General features: G+C 41.8%; 1 protein-coding gene across 1 annotated transcript; it reads right to left on the reverse strand.

The window, feature by feature from the left end:
• Positions 1–538: 538 nt before the first annotated feature.
• HSPBP1 (HSPA (Hsp70) binding protein 1) lies at positions 539–19000 on the reverse strand. Its single transcript, XM_088451009.1, has 8 exons — positions 18808–19000; positions 16105–16242; positions 6832–7015; positions 5837–6061; positions 5501–5656; positions 4258–4354; positions 3538–3649; positions 539–866 (listed from the first exon to the last, which is right to left on the reverse strand). The coding sequence occupies exons 2-8, from the start codon at positions 16228–16230 to the stop codon at positions 789–791; spliced, it is 978 nt and encodes a 325-aa protein (XP_088307135.1). The 5' UTR covers positions 16231–16242; positions 18808–19000; the 3' UTR covers positions 539–788.
• Between the last annotated feature and the right edge of the window lie 707 nt (positions 19001–19707).

The following is a 19707-nucleotide window of genomic DNA, read 5'->3' on the forward strand; positions in this document are numbered from 1 at the left end:
TAAGTTTATATGAAGTGTATTCAAAAAGCAGCCTCAAAAAAGGTAAAAATACACCACTTAGAAGTGTAGATATAAACATATAGAAGACAACACCGTCCACTATATACCAATAGGACAATAAAACTTAACCAGCTATGTAAAAATGGAGGTAGTCAGCATCCCGGCGTGCGGGATGCAGACGGTCAAAATACGGCGTTGGAATCCCGACTGCAGTTTTACTATTTGGCCATGCTAAAAATGTTGCAAAGCATGCTGGGATTTGTAGCTCAAAACAGCTGGAAGGCCGCTTATTGCCCACCCCTGGGTTAGGTTTAGGGTTAGGCACTAGGGGGAGGGTTAGGTTTAGGCACCGTGGACGGAGGGTTAGGGCTAGCATTGGGGTACTTACCTAATTGTGTTGGGATTCTAACGTTCGGGATGCCGCTGTCTGTATTCTGACCAGCGACACCCTGACCGCTGGGATCCCATACCCATATAGTTGTCTGCTTAATAGCTACTATAGATATCTGAAAAGTGTAACAGAAAACTGACAAATTGAGAATTTATCATGAGAAAACAAGGTCTCAGACTACTTTTAATAATACACAGATATTTCCGGATACACTGACAGGATAACGTCCATATAAAGCAGCCACAAACATTGTCCTTGTCCATTTGAAAAACAGAATCTCAGACTTCTCTTTTGAAACAAAGATTGTACTTGTCTGAGAGTCAATTTATAGAGTAACTCCATCCTTGTCATCTTGCCCCATCATGAGGCAACATTTATGGGCACAGTGTCCATGCCATTACCGATCCATTCCATTGTCTTCAGGAATGTCTTGGAAACAGATCTTCAACAGGTGTTCACAATAATCCAGCTCTTCCTGAAAGAAAAATACAATTATTATTAATAAACATAATACACACCAGCTTTTCAACAACTGGCAAATTCTGGTGGTTAAGAATTGAAATAAATAGTGAACTGGACATGACCATAACCCAATTAGGACCTGACTTACTTCCAATGACCCAACTCAAACAGCCGTTTATAATAATAATTATACCAATTATATGTACCAAAGCGCTGCACCTCAAAAATAAATTTCTCTTAATGTATGAGTGTACAAATGTTCCTTATGATGTTCTAATAGACAAACTCTAATCAGTTAGGAACGTGATGGAATCTTTACTACAAATAAACAGCATAACAACATGTCTTAAACAATAAGTATTTAAACACGTACAATTTGTAAAACTGAGACCACCGCCTCAGAAGAATGTCAGCAGTGGAATGTCCTGTGTTGAGATATACCCGGCAGGGTCCACTCAATAAGGTGGGTGAAACTAATTGTCCGTCACTTGTCAGAATCTCTTACTTAAACACACATTAAGTATTTCCACGATCAGTAAATGTTTATATTCTGCTGTGGAAAAGAAGTCAATTGCCAAGGGCTCTAGGGAAATTGTGCAGTTCCGTGGTATGTATGAAAAAATGAAACAAATTAAAAAAATGTAAGTCTCTTAAGACCTGCGGCGTCCCCTGGTCTGTGTGTGTTGTTGTGATCACAGGTGCCCCAGGGGAGTCTTCCCTGAGAGCAGAGTACGGCAATCACTGACTCGCAGGGATTGCTCAATGACTGGACGTCCTGTCTCTGGCAGCTGAACCCAGGACAGTACATGTTTTCCAGGTCTCCTCACAGAATCACAAGTGAAACAATTAGCTCCACCTGTGCATCTTTTAAAATGTGTCAGTGAGTAATGAATACACCTGTGCACCTGCTGGGTGACCTGGAAAACATGACCTGTGTGGGGTCCCGAGGACAGAGTTTGAGAACCACTGACCTAAGGGAACAGATTTGCACAAATTAAAAATGATTGTAAATAATGTAACGAGCTTATAGACGTGACAATGACTTATGTGGTTCAGCTTTTCCCCCATCTCCAAACTTGAAAGAAAGCAACATGTGCTGCTCTACACATATCAAGCGCCTGGCCCTTTTACTCCTAATTTGGTGCCTAAAATCACAAATTGGGGACGGGGGGAGAGAAGATGAGAATACACATTTTCATGGCTCATTTCAAGTGTTGAACCCGTAGAGAAAGGACACCGAGGTCCCAGTACTCCCATCATCTATGCTTAGAATTTCAGTTCCATGCTAAATGTTAGTAAAATCTAAACGGAAATAGGAGACATGAAGCGAAGCGAAGACTAGTGGTTTTCACATTAATCAGATAGCTAATTAACAGTTTGGATTTAATTGTAAAGTGCAAGAAAACAATTAACTGGGCTCATGCAAATGACTAACCTTTCAAAATACAAATCAAAATGTAACAAGTAAATGATCCGTTATTAGAACAATACAATATAAAGGGTATAATTTTGTTGTGCTAAATTACCCATACTATAATGGTGTCATCATACAGTACATCTCTAACAAACCTCATGTTCCCAGCACAGAGACTAAAGGAAAACATATCATTATTTCCCCCGCAGTCTATGCAATGCTTCCTTCAGCAACAGGACATTGAAGACCCGATACCACCACCAGCACTGATCACACTGTAACATCTGCAGAAGTTACAGAGTCCAGAACAGAGTGGTGCTAATGCACACAGCTGGCTTTATCTAGTTGGCCATGTTACACAGTAAATACATTTATGTATCCAGTAAAACATTCTTGTATTAAATGTGTGATGCTGGAATGATGGGGGAAACAAATAATCATTTTCGCTAAACACCATGGTGACATTGTTGCATAAGAAATAGTTATACAATGTAGTGATGAGACTTTGCCTTCTGCCATTAAATCCCAGGTACTATCTACGGATAGATCCACAAACCGTCCCACCTCTTCATAATATATGGATATCTATGGTACCGTATGAAGGAAAAATAATTTAATAGCAGTTTACTGTGTCACTAACATGCAGAGTGAGAGCATTTTAATTCATCCTTAATACGCCTGTATATGAGAAGAGCCCTGGGTTCTAAATCTGCTTTTGGCTGCAGAACACCTACACCAATTTGATGGTTTGTGGACGTTGCAGCACATTTCGCTTGAACGGACATGTAAGGAGTGTGAATGAGTGCGTGCAAGAGTGTGACCTTGTGCGACTGGGAAGTTGCTGTATTGTTTGGGGGAGATTTATCAAACCTTCTGAAGAGGACAAGTGAAAGTTTTGGCTGTACTGTAGCCTCTTTCTGTAGTGTATAAAAGGGCACGAGTGAGGATGAAGACACTTGAAGACTTGTCATCCATTAACTAACCAGACTTTTATAAATGATTTTGAAACAATAGAGATTATGCTTGGATATACAGCGCATCTATCACTATGAATGTATGATCCAATACGATAGATCATTCCAGTTATCTATTATAGATGTTACTTTTTTCAAGCAATGCTTTTTTTTATATTATTTTTTTAAGTTTCTTTACACCCCCACGCCCTTTCCTGTCTAATGAGACTAGACCATTATCTACTCTATAATAAATGAGGACGCTAATAAAAGGTTAGAAACAGTACAAACAAAAAAAAGAATAGGACGGACATTACCTGAAACTCCTCCTGCTTTTGGATCAGTTGACATCGCTCTTTGAGCAACTCTTCTAATGCTAATTCAGGAGCTCGACATTCAGCTGCACCTTGTGGGAAATCCGTAACTAAACTGGGGAGAGGAGAGAACGTTATTTACAGCCAAGAAGGCACATTGAAGCGGATTTTCTTATCAGTATGACCCGGGTAGAGAAAAGAAAAAGAAGGAAGAGCACAAAATGAAATGGGATAGGAGAAAGACACCTACATTACTGCTTTTAGGAGTACCATTATTTTAAACACAACAAGTAGCATCTCTGGAAACTGTATATATTAGAACGCAGTCTATCACCCATACCTACTACAGGTGTGCTTCATGCATTCTAATGGTGACTCTCTAATATCTGTAGCGAATACATTATGGGCTCTCGAATATAAATTTTCTTAAAAAACTTCTGTAAACTCGCATGGTGGGAGGTGTATACTGCAGAACAGCTACAAAGATGTCATATTTATGATGTGTTATTTATATCAAGCTAACTTCTATATTTGTTCAACCTATTGGAGGTTTAAGTTCTAATTGTCATTGTATTTGGTATACTTTTTACAGTAGGGAAATGATAGGCACTTTGGCCAAACCTTGGCTGCCTGAATGGGAAGATTATTAAATACGTAATTTATCCGAAGAAGTTATGATCGTAAACCTCCATAGAATAGCCAGAAACACAGGGTGCACCTTACCTGCACAAGGCACAGAGGACATGTTCGTGAAATGGACTGTGTTCTGTGCGAAGCAAAGATACGAGTTGCTGGACCATCCCCATGGAACATAGGGTACCTGCAAAGATGACAGTTACAGCTTCAATCAAACCAGCAACTCAATAATGTGTATGGAAGGTGCCTTGGACTAAACAGTAACCTTATGGGAGAGCAAGATGAAAGTGTATATTTAACTACAATAATTAGTATGAAAATGAGGCTATGAATATTCATATCTTCTCACACAGCAATGCGAGTTTAGGCATAGAGGCAGAAATGACTCCACCACAGCAGCTGAAGCAACATGCACACAACATGTGCCGACTCACTTACCATAGTCACTGGTTGCAATTTACGTTGTGTCTGTTGCAGCATTACCCACAACAGTACATAGGAGTGCTTTATGCTCCTGATCAAGTATTTAAATAGACCTTTTCACTGGTTACTCATGTTCAGACTAGCTTCAGGGAGCTACACCCAAGTCAACAAAGCCATGATATACTTGGCAAGTTCACTAACTGAAGTTCTACTGCATAGCATTCAGCTTCTGACAAGGATGGTTAATACGTCACACTGTGGTAGAGAATTTCCATGGAATCTCCATCTGGTTTGTACAATATAAACCTGTCATAGCAATGTGTACATTGTGAGATCTTAATCTTGAGATTCTCCATGCAGGTGAATATAAAACAATCCCATTCTCTCTGAACGTATCACTACATTGTTATTACATTCTGAACAAAGCATTGCTGCATATGGGGCTCATTCTAACTGACAGATCTCTCTGCAGGAGAACAAATGGAGAGTTTTTGCATACAGTGCATGCGCAAATCTGAATGTACACATTTTTGCATATATCTGCCCTATTCTGGGTCGTAAGGAACCCAGTCCGATCTGTCTTTAATTTAAAAAAAAGTGACGGGTAATAACAAAACTGACCCAGCTGTAAGTTATATGAGATAGACACAGATGCAGAGTCCTTTAAAGCTGCATATATGCATATCCAGTATGGTCTTCATTACCAGCGCTGCCACCCACAGGCTAGAATAAGATACTACACTCTAGGGGATAATCATATTGGAAGCATATTATTTGAACAACGCATCTGACACTCAAGCATTTATAGCAATACATCTCTATTAGTTGGTGAGGGAGATGTGTGCTGAGGTTAGTATAAATTCCTAGAAGGGAACGGCAGCTGGTAATAATAAATATGTGCTTTTACCTTTATGTTCTGGATGACTAGCCAATATATTCTGCAGTAAGAAGGCAGATTTTATCTTTAGTTTCAGTACGTCACTTTGCATGGCACGCATCAGCACCGAAAAGCCATCCATCTTCACAAACTCAGCCAGCCCAGCTTCCTGTTCCCGCACCAAGCCTGTACAACACGATGAAGCAGCTTGTTCACATGTGACATTGTGTTATTGTACACAAAGTAGTAAGATTTTCCTGTTGACATGCTATAAAATTATATAATCTCCCCTTATAAAGCATTTATATAAAAGGCATTTTCATACACCAACCGATGGACTGTGGTTAAAATAGGAGTCAGACTTACAAGAAATAGCGAAAAGGGCCTTTATTTTGACTGTATCACAGCTGTCAAAGTCCAATAGTTGCAGGTGTTTGTTCATAGCGCCAAGGCACAGTGCAGCCTCCTGAACGAAGGGCACGTTCTGGCTGCAAATGCCAATCAGGTCAGCAGCTCTCCAGCGCAGACTGGCCTCAGGGCAATTCAAGTAACGGGTTAGCAGCAACTCCATCCCGCCTAGCTTGCAGAAATCTAAGATGACAAAATGAGCTCATTGCAAATAAAATATATAAAAATTACATAAACTCTCACAGTAGAAAAAGTGTTTTTACAACTACTATGATGTTGAACGAGAAAAATCAGCATTTAAAACACACCAGCACTCCAGGTTATACTGAACCGTCTACAATAATATGTATTTCAGCAAACTAGAGCTAAAATAAAGAAACTGATCATATAAATCATGCACCCACATTCATAGTAAAACGAAAAAAAAAAAAGAGGAAGGATGTTGGTGATGTACCACAGGCGAGCCTCCAATCTCCTTCATGCTCTGTAGTCATATTTGTTTGCTATAGCTTGTAATGCTTATTTAAAAGGCCTGCTAGTATGTTATTACAGATAGTGGTCTCTTTCTTAAAACAAAACACAATCAATTTAAGTTATTACAGAAATTAAGAGTAATGTGCGGCCCCTTTGAAGGAATCGTTGCATCAGATAATCAGCTTATACTAGTAATTTCCTGAGTTTAGATTGTCTGCTAGCAACAAATATATTTAGGGATATATTATTTATTTTTTAAACCCGATCATTAAGAGACAGCAAGAAGCAGACTTTTACTATTTCCGTATCATTGAACAAAAAAATAATGTGTGGAATTGATTGGACCACAAGTCAGAAGCGGTTACGCAAAGAGATTCTGAAGATATACCCAGCTTGGGGTATTTACAGGAGTCGAGGAACTCAAAGAGTACCATTTATTCTGACTGTACTTTACGGTAAGGAGAAGGTCACCAACTTACCAGCAGCATTATCAAGGTTTTCGCAAAGGTCTGCCAGCAGCTCCAGTGCTTGCTCCTTCCGCTCATCTCCATCCTCATCAGCCCTCTCAGAGCTCAGCTCCTGCAGGCATTCCTTCATTTGCTGCACTTCATCCACCTGGCCTGCAAAGGCGCTGCTCATGGCCTGCTGCAGCCACTGCCGCCTCTAACACAGGGGAAGAGAGGAAGGCCAACGTTACTATAACGGAGGCTTACGTGTATATGGTGGCTCTAATGTAGAAACATAGGACCTTGGAAAATAAGACCATACAGAAAGGAGGCTCAAACAGAAGATAGAATTGTCCATTATACTTTATTATGATTTCTGATTATTTAGCTCACACACAATTAAATTGTCAGACAGAAAGACAGTGATCTAGCTGTGACAACAGCCCAAACGGCCTGGGAAAAACAACTATATGGAGAACTACTCGGGGCTCTGGGCAGGAGGTGGAAACGTGCGAAGAGCAGCTTTAAGACTGCTGGTCACATGATGGCATTAAAGGTCATTTACAAAGTGTAGTGCAAATACTGTTTAGTAAGGGCACTCTCCAACTTGTATACATGTACATCATTATCGCGCATTGATTTCCAGGCAAAGATGGAGATATTTGCAATGATGCAGAACTTTACAGCTTCTGATAATGTCAATCTTTTGTACATGTCGATCCTCATTCATGTCGACCTACTGCCTATCTACCAGTTTGTGTCTACCTAGATACTGTCGACTCTTTTAATCCACACCCATCTGAAGTTACAGTGGTTAGGTAAGCTTTGCATTTCACAAAACAGTAGATTATTTTACATACAGTTTGTGATAAATAATGAAGATTAACCTGTGCATTAGCGACCACCTAGAATAGATACAGTACAGAGGACTACTTCATTGTGTAAGGGTCATTAATGCAGCATCTGTCGCAAACAGAGCATGCAGGAGGTCATGCTGGGTACACACTGGCAGATATATTGGCCAATCAATTGATCGGCCTATATATCGTGTGCTCGTTGGCCAGTGTGTACCAGCAATATATCTGAATGACGTGGTTCAGACATATCGCGTCGGTTGTACTGTACAGCCGATGGCAGATATATCTGTCCATCATGCTGTGTGTACGGGTGAACAGTCAACCGACCGTACACTTGCAGCGGAGGCTGCAGGAAGGAGGGCGCGGCGCGACCCCCAGCCAGATGATGGTTGTGTGTGTATGAACAACCATCATCTGCAGATATACTGTATCTCTTAGGTTAACAACTGCACAGAAATGCTCAATGCTTTCAGGGCTGTAAACATAAAGGTGCACTGGTTTTTATCACTACCATCTGAAACCAGATAATTGAAGTACTTTTGCAGGGCAAACACTTTCCTGGTCTCCATCTGTTTAAGATCACCGAGTAGCAAGCAAAGTGTCAAACCCAGTAAGGGCACTTATCTGTACTCTTGGTAGCGTGCTTTCACATTACATACTGCTACAGCAATGGAGCAGAATGAGGCACCAGAGGGCTAGCATTTAGCTGTACAGTTGGGATGTATATTCAGTTTTATCGTCTAGTCAATGTAACACACCTCAAAAGTAGCACTGATGGAGTGTCAATAATATATTTATGTTTTTCCTATGTAACACCTCACAGCTACTGGTAATTTCACACAATAATTGTACAAAAGTTATAGGTCTTAAATGAAGCCTAGGTTTATAATATCAAAAGTTATTCATTAAAGTTACCAGTAATATTAAATAGCAAGTCATCATTTGTATGTGCTATACATCAAAGTAGTGTTGCACCAAGCTAAATGATCACATCTAAAATGGGGGAGAGGTGCTTTGGGCCCACATTCACATACTAGGATAGGCTACATAGTAGTCTGTGCACAGGGCACACAGTGACATTGATGTGAGTGGTGGGTGAATAGGATAGGCTACATAGCAGTCTATGCACAGGGCACAGTGACATTGGTGTGAGTGGTGGGTAAAGGCGCTGCTGCCACCAGTCTGTATAGTGCTGCTGGTCACGTGGGCCACTCCCGCGACAGGGCCCCTATGCAAAGCAATACAACTAGAACACCTCACATAAAGAAATATGTTGGCAAAAGTGTTTTCATCATGGGCGAAGCCGAGGACAATAGCTAGCTGGTATATGCTCAGCTTTTCTATACTTATTTTGTCTGGCCAGACTGTACTAGAGGAGAAAGCTCTATGTAACTGCAAAGCCATTGATATACAGCAGTTTATTATTGAATAATTACAGGAATAGGAACCAGTGCACATTGGGCAGCAACTCCACATATTATGCACTGCAAAACTCAATGTAGGGACACAGATTTCATTGCTACATGGGGGAGATGTCAGAAGTGGTGCATTCCCTTTAATGTAACTGTATTTAAAGTAAATTACTTTAGAACATTTGTTATTCAGCTATTGTTAGTATTTACCAACAATAAAGGATTGTTTTAAACCACATGTAAGGTTCTATTGCAAAAATCAGGTTACTATAGCACTGACACAGCAACAGGATGGAGGAGAGTGAGGATTAAACCTTGAGAACAGATTGCAGCTTTGCACTGTCAAAGACAAGTCGGAAAAAAAATAAAAAAAATAAGGCAAATGGGATGTAGCACATGGATAAGAAGCAAAGCCATTGTAAACATAATTCCTGTTTAAATTCCAAATGGAGGTTGGCCAAAAAGGGGTATTAACATAATACCCATTTTGGCTGGAGTGCTGAACTGACTACCTAATGCAGACAGGCTTAATATGTAGAAAGTGCTAGATGTAACCTTGGAACAAAGTTCTAACGTTAGGCTTTCAGTGTTCCACCCTTCTTACACACAAACAGCAGAGTTGAAACATTATTCAAAAGACGACTTCCTATACTTTCAGTGACCTGTAAGCGAGCATTTGCCAGAAATGTGCATATTCCATATACCATACAAACCGGGCCGGTGCAAGGGTTCTGGGTGCCCTAGGCAAAGATTCACCCTACCGCCCCTGCTCACCCCAGTCATCTACATAAAACCTCACTCACACATTTTTAACCAAACCTTAACATTTGTGGGTACACTCTGTACAGTAATAAGCCATACAGCAGCACCCCCAAAACATAAGCCACACAGCTGTGCCCCAATACATATTTATGCCAGAGCCACATAATGCCACAAATCAGTGTCCCAATACGTAATTATGCCACAAAGTGCCACAATACAGCTGTGGAGCTGAGATTTCAAAATGGCTATGGAGGCAGAGAACTGAGATCTTCATGGAAAGCCTGGCACGCAAGCCCAAATCCCTCAGTACAGGTGGCAGCTCGACATCACTCCTGCAATCCAAACAACTCTCAACCGGAGCACAGTGTGGCGCTCCAAAGGGGTCAGGGTGCATTTTACCATCTGCAAAACAGGCAGAGAGCAGCACCATGCTAAACCAACCTGGCATGAACCTACAAATCATTTCTCTAGATCTATTAAACACTGCTGTACACTCAGAGCACCAAATATGCCCATTTACCTCAAGCCCCATTTACAATCCCCATTTACTTCCAGCAAACCAATGACGAGACAATACAGTGGTCTCGAAACGTTGAAACTATTATTGCTGTGTCTTGGATGTGTTAGATCGAGTGCCGCATATACAGTCAGGTCCATAAATATTGGGACATTGACAGAATTTTCATATTTTGGCCTCTATTCACCACCACAATGGCTTTGAAATGAAACAAACAAGATGTGCTTTAACTGCAGACTTTCAGATTTAATTTGAGGGTAATTACATCCAAATCAGGTGAACGGTGTAGGAATTACAACGGTTTCTATATGTGCCGCCCACTTTTTAAGGGGCCAAAAGTAAAGGGACTGTCAACTCAAAAGCTATTTCATGGACAGGTGTGAGCTATTCCCTCGTTATTTCATTATCAATTAAGCAGGTAAAAGGTCTGCAGTTGATTCTAGGTGTGACATTTGCATTTGGAATCAGCTGCTGTCGACTCTCAATATGAGATCCAAAGAGCTGTCACTGTCAGTGAAGCAAGCCATCATTAGGCTGAAAAATCAAAACAAACCCATCAGAGAGATAGCAAAAACATTAGGTGTGGCCAAATCAACTGTTTGGAACATTCTTAAAAAGAAAGAACGCACCAGAGAGCTCAGCAACACCAAAAGACCCGGAAGACCACGGAAAACAACTGTGGTGGATGACAGCAGAATTATGTCCCTGGTAAAGAAAAACCCCTTCACAACAGTTGGCCAAATCAAGAACACTCTCCAGGAGGTAGGTGTATATGTGTCAAAGTCAACAAAGAGAAGACTTCACAAGAGTGAATATAGAGGGGTTCACCACAAGATGCAAACCATTGGTGAGCCTCAAAAACAGGAAGACCAGATTAGAGTTTGCCAAACAACATCTAAAAAAGCCATTACAGTTCTGGAAGAACATCCTATGGACAGATGAGACAAAGATCAACTTGTACCAGAGTGATGGGAAGAGAAGAGTATGGAGAAGGAAAGGAACTGCTCATGATCCAAAACATACCACCTCATCAGTGAAGCATGGTGGTGGTAGTGTCATGGCATGGGCATGTATGGCTGCCAATGGAACTGGTTCCCTTGTATTTATTGATGATGTGACTGCTGACAAAAGCAGCAGAATTAATTCTGAAGTGTTTCAGGCAATATTATATGCTCATATTCAGTCAAATGCTTCAGAACTCATTGGACGGCGCTTCACAGTGCAGATGGACAATGACCCGAAGCATACTGCAAAAGCAACCAAAGAGTTTTTTAAGGATAAAAAGTGGAATGTTATGCAATGGCCAAGTCAATCCCCTGACCTGAATCCTATTGAGCATGCATTTCACTTGATGAAGACAAAACTGAAGGGAAAATGCCCCAAGAACAAGCAGGAACTGAAGACATTTTCAGTAGAGGCCTGGCAGAGCATCACCGGGGATGAAACCCAGCGTCTGGTGATGTCTATGCGTTCCAGACTTCAGGCTGTAATTGCCTGCAAAGGATTTGCAACAAAGTAATAAACAGTGAAAGTTAGATTTAGGATTGTTTAGTTTGTCCCATTACTTTTGGCCCCTTAAAAAGTAGGAGGCACATATAGAAACCGTTTTAATTCCTACACCGTTCACCTGATTTGGATGTAAATACCCTCAAATTAAATCTGAAAGTCTGCAGTTAAAGCACATCTTGTTTGTTTCATTTCAAAGCCATTGTGGTGGTGAATAGAGGCGAAAATATGAAAATTCTGTCAATGTCCCAATATTTATGCACCTGACTGTATGTCACCATGCTGTCTTGAGATATACTGCAGTCCCATAAAAAGTTGCTTCTATGATCCTCTCTACAGCAGTGGTTGCCAACTTTTCTTGAATTAGGGCACCCTGGTGTATTAGCATTTTTGTTTCATGGCAACCGATGGCCAAAAGAAATTCAGCAAAAATTATTAAAGGTAGTAAGTTGTGCTTACCGGCCATCCTTTCATTTATGTGGTGGTGGACAGGGTTACGCTTCTGTTTGTCCACACATTGTATGATTGGCAGCCACCAGCACTGGATTTGCCTATTACACTGACCATAAATAATTTGATTTGGTCCTAGACCACAACCTTTTACACCCTGCAGGTGCCTCACATCACTGAAGGGTGCCTGGGCACCCGGTATGGGAACCACTGCTCTAGACTATACTTTCACACCATGTATACCAGTTACTAATATACCATCTTGCAGATTGGGAGCATAAAACCCCTCAATAGAATACAACCATAAAAGGCTTGATTTCACAGAGGGGGTGACATATCCTTATAATTAGTAGTAATGACAACAGTTATTTCTCTCTAAACACAAGTTGTAACCATTTCCTAATTCTGAATTCATAGTGGCAGATTCAATTATGTGCAGTCCCAGTGGAGTCGAGAAAGATTAAGTTGTCTCCACGTATGTTAAAATTAGTCACTTAGCGTTCATCCTAGCACCGTGCACCTGTCGCAGCCCGTGCAGGTCCTCTTTCCTGCCTGGGGTGTCACTCTCTGTTCTGGTGCTTCTACCACACTTAGCTGATGCAACAAACTGCTGAGATACAGACCAGTATGTGCTAGAAGCACCAGAGCAGAGAGCGACACCCCCGGCAGGAAAGAGGAACTGCACAGGCTGCGACAAGTGCTAAACATTAGCCACTGATCCGATTGGTTAAACAGGGGGACTGGAAATTGCCCCATTTCTAAGTAGAACTAATACGAATAATTTCCAGTAGGAATCAGCTGACTTTCCGTCCTAGCTGGATGGAGTATTTGTACAAGACTTAGCATTGCAGATGCCATGGAAACGCAATCAGTTTCAAAAGCCAACCGTTGAATGTTATCTGCAGGTTACAAACTACTGTCTCTGCATTTTAAAAATAGCCTGCAGCTCTCACTTTTGGCAATGCATTCCCAGGTTACTGTTTACTTTGTTGGACATTATTTAATTGTAGGCAAACATGTTTTATAGTTGATTGTGTTCATGTGTACGTCTCTACCTAATGTACACCTTATCATTTACAAACAGAAGGCAATTCCCAAACGTTATTATTTATATAGTGCCACCAATTATGTAGTGCTGTACAGAGAATATTTATCATTCACATCAGTCCCAGTCTACTTTGAAGACCATTACATACCCTCCACTTCTGGGAGGGAATGCAACGAGTACAACCAAAGAGCAGAACTCATGAAGAACCCTAAAAATACACCCATGGATTTACTAGCCTGTTGACATGGTAAATGTTAAAGTTTAGAGTCTGCCATGAGAAGAATAAGAATACAGCTTTTCAACAGAGAGCCACTTCTCATAATAATATTATTTGCAAAGATGAAACTGAAGGAAACACCGCTACTGAAAAGACAAAATCAAAGTAGAGTTATCTGGTCTTAACCACTTACCTGGTGTGAAAGCATGGGATGTACTGTAACCACCGACAGATGGATTTCACTGACAGTCACATCTCATGCAATCATGCCCTCCTCTGTAATGATGTGCACACATGGAACGATTAAAATGGAAGATAAGAACGATAACATCGTTCATTTTTCGGTGCCCAAACGACCTGCGATGCGCGGGCACGTATGGACGATAACAAAATCATCCATTGCCCGTGTATGCAGGCCAACCTGGTCGATTTCGACCAGGTTAGTATAGGGAGGGTTGTTGCCCATCGTTGGTGGGCTGGATGTTCGATATCGATCATCCAGCACACCCTGGAGATCGTACAACGATATCGTTAGGGATGTGCAAGCTCGGATTAGTTCAGATTTTCCCGCCAAATTCGTATTTTTCCCGCCAAAAATAGTGTCTCAGAAAGAGGCAAAACATCATCTTTCATGGTCAATCATTATTCCTGGACAAAAGACCATGAAAAATGATGTTTGTCCATGAAAGGTGACATTTTGCCTTTTTCTGAAACCCGATTTTTGGCGGGAAAAAATCTAAATTTGGCAGGAAAATCCGAACTAATCAGAGCCTGCACATCCCTAGTTGTCGTTGACGATCGTCCCGTGTGTATGCACCATAACCCAACATTTTAGGGAGGAAATCGACTCTGCATATGCGCAAAACACTTTTCCTCCGCTGGTCCGCCCTCAGGATGTGATATCTCTGACCGCCTACAGCACATGCCAATTTGCGCCCCAGAATGTCATACAAACAGCATTCTGGACTCAATGTGCCTGAAAAAAAAAAAAGTAATCTCCAAGTGGAAAGAGGAGAATTTACTAATTCACCAACCCCCGATCTCCAAGTGCAGAGATTAGATGAAGGTCGGACTATACAGTGACCTGCTTCGCTGTGCTCTAAATAAGGAAGAAGGGTAAGTGCAAAGGGGGCTAAGGATTCTATAGTGCCACAACCCAAGGATGGATGATGGCTGCTGGCCTGTGCGGGATTGGCAAGACACAGTACTGAGGCGGAGTCTAAAAGGACCCCTGCAAGGAGGTTTGGACTGAGCTGCTTCCGACACGCAGGTTGCAGCCCTCAGACGTGGTTCCATTGTACAGGTGCTGGTGTACTCTGGATTGGAGCAGAGTGCAATGAAGGCGTAGTCGGCAAGCACAGTCAGAAACAAACGGACAAGAAGGTACCAGGTATTAGACGAAAACAGGTCATGAAGAATAGTGTCACTGGGATGCTGGAGTATGGTTTGAGATCATATACTCTGGCACCTGCCTTAGTGCCCAGGGACTCCCTTTCATAGGAGGAGGTCAATTCTCGTGCCAAATGTGTCATCAAGTTTGGCACGTCTGTCCCTTTAAACTACCTTACGAGCACCCCTAGGGGAGCCGTGGCTGCCTGTACTTGAAACCACCATGAAGGGGAGAGAGGAGATGCCAGCAAGCGGAAACATTAACAGAGGATGCCAGGAACTCCCTGCCCACTGCCCTACAAGGGTGACTGTAAAATGCTACGCTGCTAAGTTGGCACTAAATGCGGATTGTAGCAAATAGGGCCCCAATAGAGAATAAATAGGACCATAGCAAATTATTAACAGATAAGCATTATTTGTGCTTTGGTACACATACAGTACAATTGCCACTTTATCTCCTGGAGAATTTAAAAAAAACAAATTACGACTCCATTAGACCATTAATTTCTACAAATCCATTACACCTGATGCACCATCTAGTTCATTAACGGGCAGCAGCCACCTATATCACATTGGGAGTGCTTATTCCAAACTTGCCGACTTTGAGTAAATTCATGTCCACTTTTTATGATGGTTTATGTATTGTATACTGTGAAGTAATGATTTGTTGCACACGAAAATATTAAACTGAGGATGATATAAAGATTGGTCCAGTGGCAGTCCCAAAGTAGCGTCCCCGACGTGTTTAGTTGTAGTATAACCCACAACTTCATCTGATGAAATGATAGGCTATGTCACTACAAAACGCGTCATTTACACAACTTTGGGAGTACCACTGGGCCGATCTTTACAACATCCTCAGCTTGATTTATCATAAAATAGGAAATAAGGGATAAGCGCCACAGCCCCTTGAGGGAGTATATAATTATTTATCTAGGCTGTAAGATCACAACATATTCCTACAACACCACAATGAGCAGCGTCTTCAGTTCTTCTATACAACACACAGTACTAGACAGTGAAGGTGAAAAACCATAATATGCACCCACAGAAGGCACAATCTAGTTAAGGGTCGGCTTCAAATGAACTGAACTAATAAAGTGCTGTAGGCCAGATTTAACTAAACTCCAGAAAAATGTATTTTGTACCTCTTCAGATAGCTGTTCTGTTTGCTGTGCGGTGCCAGATTCTGTGCCAGCCTCAATGGCCATGTGCAGCAGGCCTTGGAGATTATGCGGATGCTGCCCATTTCTCCCTTGTCCTCTGTCAGCCATAGCAAAGTCCCACTGTAGAAAACAAAGTACATCAATATTATTTTCTTAAGCAAAAGAGTTCTATACAGGAAGTAATGAAGGCAATTTAAATCCTGCTGTACCCTTACTGCTGGAAGACAGGGTATAGAATGCATGCTCCGATCTGATAAACCAGTGGTTCTCAAACTCGGTCCTCAGGACCCCACACAGTTCACATTTTCCAGGTCACCCAGCAAGGGCACAGGTGTATTCATTACTCACTGACATTTTAAAAGGTGGAGCTAATTCTATCACTTGTGATTCTGTGAGGAGACCTGGAAAACATGCACTGTTTGTGGTCCTGAGGACAGAGTTTGATAACCTGAGTGATAGACTAACTATAAGCAGCATTGGTTAATACTGCAGTAGCAACTGTAAGACAAGCTACAACCAAAACAAAATCTAAATAAAATACCTAAACTTATATTGAGTTTCTCTAATGAACAAAATTACTGAGTTCAATTAAATTGTAATATTTCACAACATGCAACAAAAAATTTATTTTTTGTTACAGTAAGGGCTATTTCACACACGGTTTTGTCAATCCGGCAAAAAAAACAGACAGTTTTTACCGTTGTTTAACTTTAGTGGAAGTTAAAACTACATTTGGGCTTCCACACTGCACGGTCGCTGTGTTACAGCCGTGATAACCACTGACTAGGAAGGCTGCCATCCACGGTTTCAGTGTTAGAGATTGGATAGAGATACAAACCACACGGCAAGGACATTACTCATGGCTCAAAACCGTTGTGTGAGAAAGGGACTGATTCACAGGGAAACAAAAAATATGACTTTCTGCGCGCGACAAAAATGTTGGGTGTGAAATAGCCCTAAGGATACAGGTCAGTGCCGGAATCCTCACCATCACAAGCATCTTTACGCCTTGGGCATGGGCACAAGGTATGCCCATGTATAACTGGAGTGCATCTCCAGGGGACACTCCTTGTCTACTGGACTTGCACATCCAAAATAGCACATAACACCAAAAGTCCTCCTTCACATCGCCAGATGTACATCTTTAAGCCAGTGTGTAATCATCAACATGAATTAATCCAGTATTGTAATTATAAATAAGCTTGTACTGCTGCATTACCCCACAGTAATAAGTAGAAATGCAGGTAGAGAGCAGATATAAAAAAGGAAAAAGAATAATAATAATTTCCACGAGTTTATTAGTAAATATGATTTTGTTAAACTCTATGAAGGGTATTCAATTAGAGGCGAAAAGCCAGAAAGTTCGTCTGTCCGACTTTTCGCTTCAGTCGCCTGTTTCAGAGGCGAATTTATTCCGTGCTCGTTCCAGCTTTTCACCTAATTCAATTGCAGAAGATGCGAAAACGGAAATAGGCAAAAAGTACTGAAAGAATTGGGGACATCAGTCTGTACCCCAGAAATACACTAATATAGTAAATCAATATAGATGTGTACTAATAGCCCTAATAAAACTATTTTGCGTACTTGTGTAAATTGCTTGCTATTAGCGTCTTTGTAAAAGTGGTGAAGAATGGCATAAACCATTTGTCTTTGGTGAATATAAGTAGTCCAGTCAAATTTGGGATACTTGAAAATGGGTGCTAGCATATTTATAGGTCTCTAAAGTGAACTTTTAAAAAACGCACCTACAATCCCAAAAACACCTGACCCACCCTTGCAGTCCCCCAAGAAGCCTATTTCGCTAGTTTTTATGCTTATCCTCCCACTTTTTACATTTTCACCCCAAAAATTACATCTTTTTTGGGGTGTTCTTAGGTTTTTGTTTTTTTAGCACATTTGTCTTTTGGGGGGCTGTCCCAAGGGTTCTGAGTTGTTTCCACCCCAAAATAAAGATTTTGTACTTCTTTTCACCTGCTATTGATTGGAGAATCTTTTTTGGAGAGTTCGATGCGTCGAGTTTCCGCCTAGGCGAAATCGCCCTGGAATTGAATTAGGCGAAAAAAAATTTTGCTAAATTTTCGCAAAAAAAATAAAACACAGGCGAAAAAGGCTTTTCGCCTCTAAATGAATACGGACCTATATGTATGTACCCCCCCTACACACACACACACACACTCTCTCTCTCTCTAGCACTCAGGAGGGATGTGCTGGGGGCCCTGGGCCACTGTATGTAGAGGTATCAGCACCAGGGGAGTCAGAGAGAGAGGACATGTGGCTGGCACAGGTACCATCATCATCACATGCTGCTGTCACAGGGCATCTCCATCTTCCCCACATCATGTAAGAGGGGAACTCCCAGCAAGCGGTGTGTGCCCTGCAGAGACTCCAGCACATCCGGGTCATGGCAGCCACAGGTCTGATGGGCAGCATGGCAGGCTCTACATGCGCTAGCTCTAGTAGCTGGGCATGCTGGTACTTGTAGTTGCACAAGGTGCCAAGACCCGGCCAGACAGCCTGTAGCTGCTACAATGTAACTTCTACACAGGGATATTCCCATAGACGTGTAATCAGCAATAACAGTGACACCTAAACTACTGCAGAGTATAAAGAACACAGAGATACAGTCATTATATATATATATATTATATATATATTATAAATACACACACAAAGTATAGACGGTACCTGAGATTATAGGGTGACCTTTCCTTCAGCTGCTGTACCCGATGACTCCACTCCAGCCGGCCGGCCCCAGCGATGTATTATTATATATAGTGCCCCGATCACATCCAGGCTCTTCCAGAAGCTTCTTCCTAGTTCTTCCGCCCGACACTCTGTCAGCCATACACTCACACATACCCACAGCGCCACCTGCCGGCCGTGTCCTGCACACGTACACACAGCGCCACCTGCCGGCCACTCTCCTCACCGCCCCCAACAGTGAGATGCAATATGCCATACTGTATATTACCTCCTTACTGACTGATCATGAGAGTGTGACACATAGATAATCACCTCACTCAGATTCTCACTCAGGAATAAAATGCCGATACTCTTATAGCTGGGGTAAAGAATAAAATGCTGATACTCTCATAGCTGGGGTAAAGAATAAAATGCCGATACTCTCATAGCGAGGGTTATAGAATAAAATGCTGATACTCTCATAGCTGGGGTATAGAATAAAATGCTGATACTCATAGTTGGGGTATAAAATAAAATGCTGATACTCTCATAGCTGGGGTATAGAACAGCAACTAAGGTAAGTCTGGGGTGGCCTTAACGTTAGCTGCAGGGGGGGGGGGTTAGGTTTAGGGAGTGTAGAGGGGTTAGGGTTAGGGTGTGGTAAGGGGGGGTTAGGGTTAGGCACCACTAAGGGAGGGTTAGGGGGGAGAGAGAGAGGAGACTTACCTGCCATGTCGGGTTCTTCTCCCTTTTGGCTGCCGGCCGCTGGGACTTCATACCCATTCCAGTTTCAAGGCATTGCATTTCTTTCCAATACAAAGATATGGTATGTGGTCAGCATCCCGGTGTGCAGGATGCCGATGGTCTGAATACCGGAGCCGAAATCACGACAGGTCGGAATCC

The sequence above is a fragment of the Taudactylus pleione genome, unplaced genomic scaffold (genome assembly GCF_031769625.1).
Source record: "Taudactylus pleione unplaced genomic scaffold, aTauple2 ptg000535l, whole genome shotgun sequence".
NCBI lineage: Eukaryota > Metazoa > Chordata > Amphibia > Anura > Myobatrachidae > Taudactylus > Taudactylus pleione.

What these genes read in the sequence shown, in the direction of transcription:
- HSPBP1 (XM_088451009.1), bottom strand. Translation starts at nt 16,230, where the DNA reads ATGGCTGACAGAGGACAAGGGAGAAATGGGCAGCATCCGCATAATCTC. An exon ending in GTCCTCTGTGCCTTGTGCAG is followed by an intron (nt 3,650 to 4,257) that starts GTAAGGTGCACC and finishes TCCTCTCCCCAG; the next exon opens with TTTAGTTACGGATTTCCCAC. An exon ending in AAAAGCAGGAGGAGTTTCAG is followed by an intron (nt 867 to 3,537) that starts GTAATGTCCGTC and finishes TTTTTCTTTCAG; the next exon opens with GAAGAGCTGGATTATTGTGA.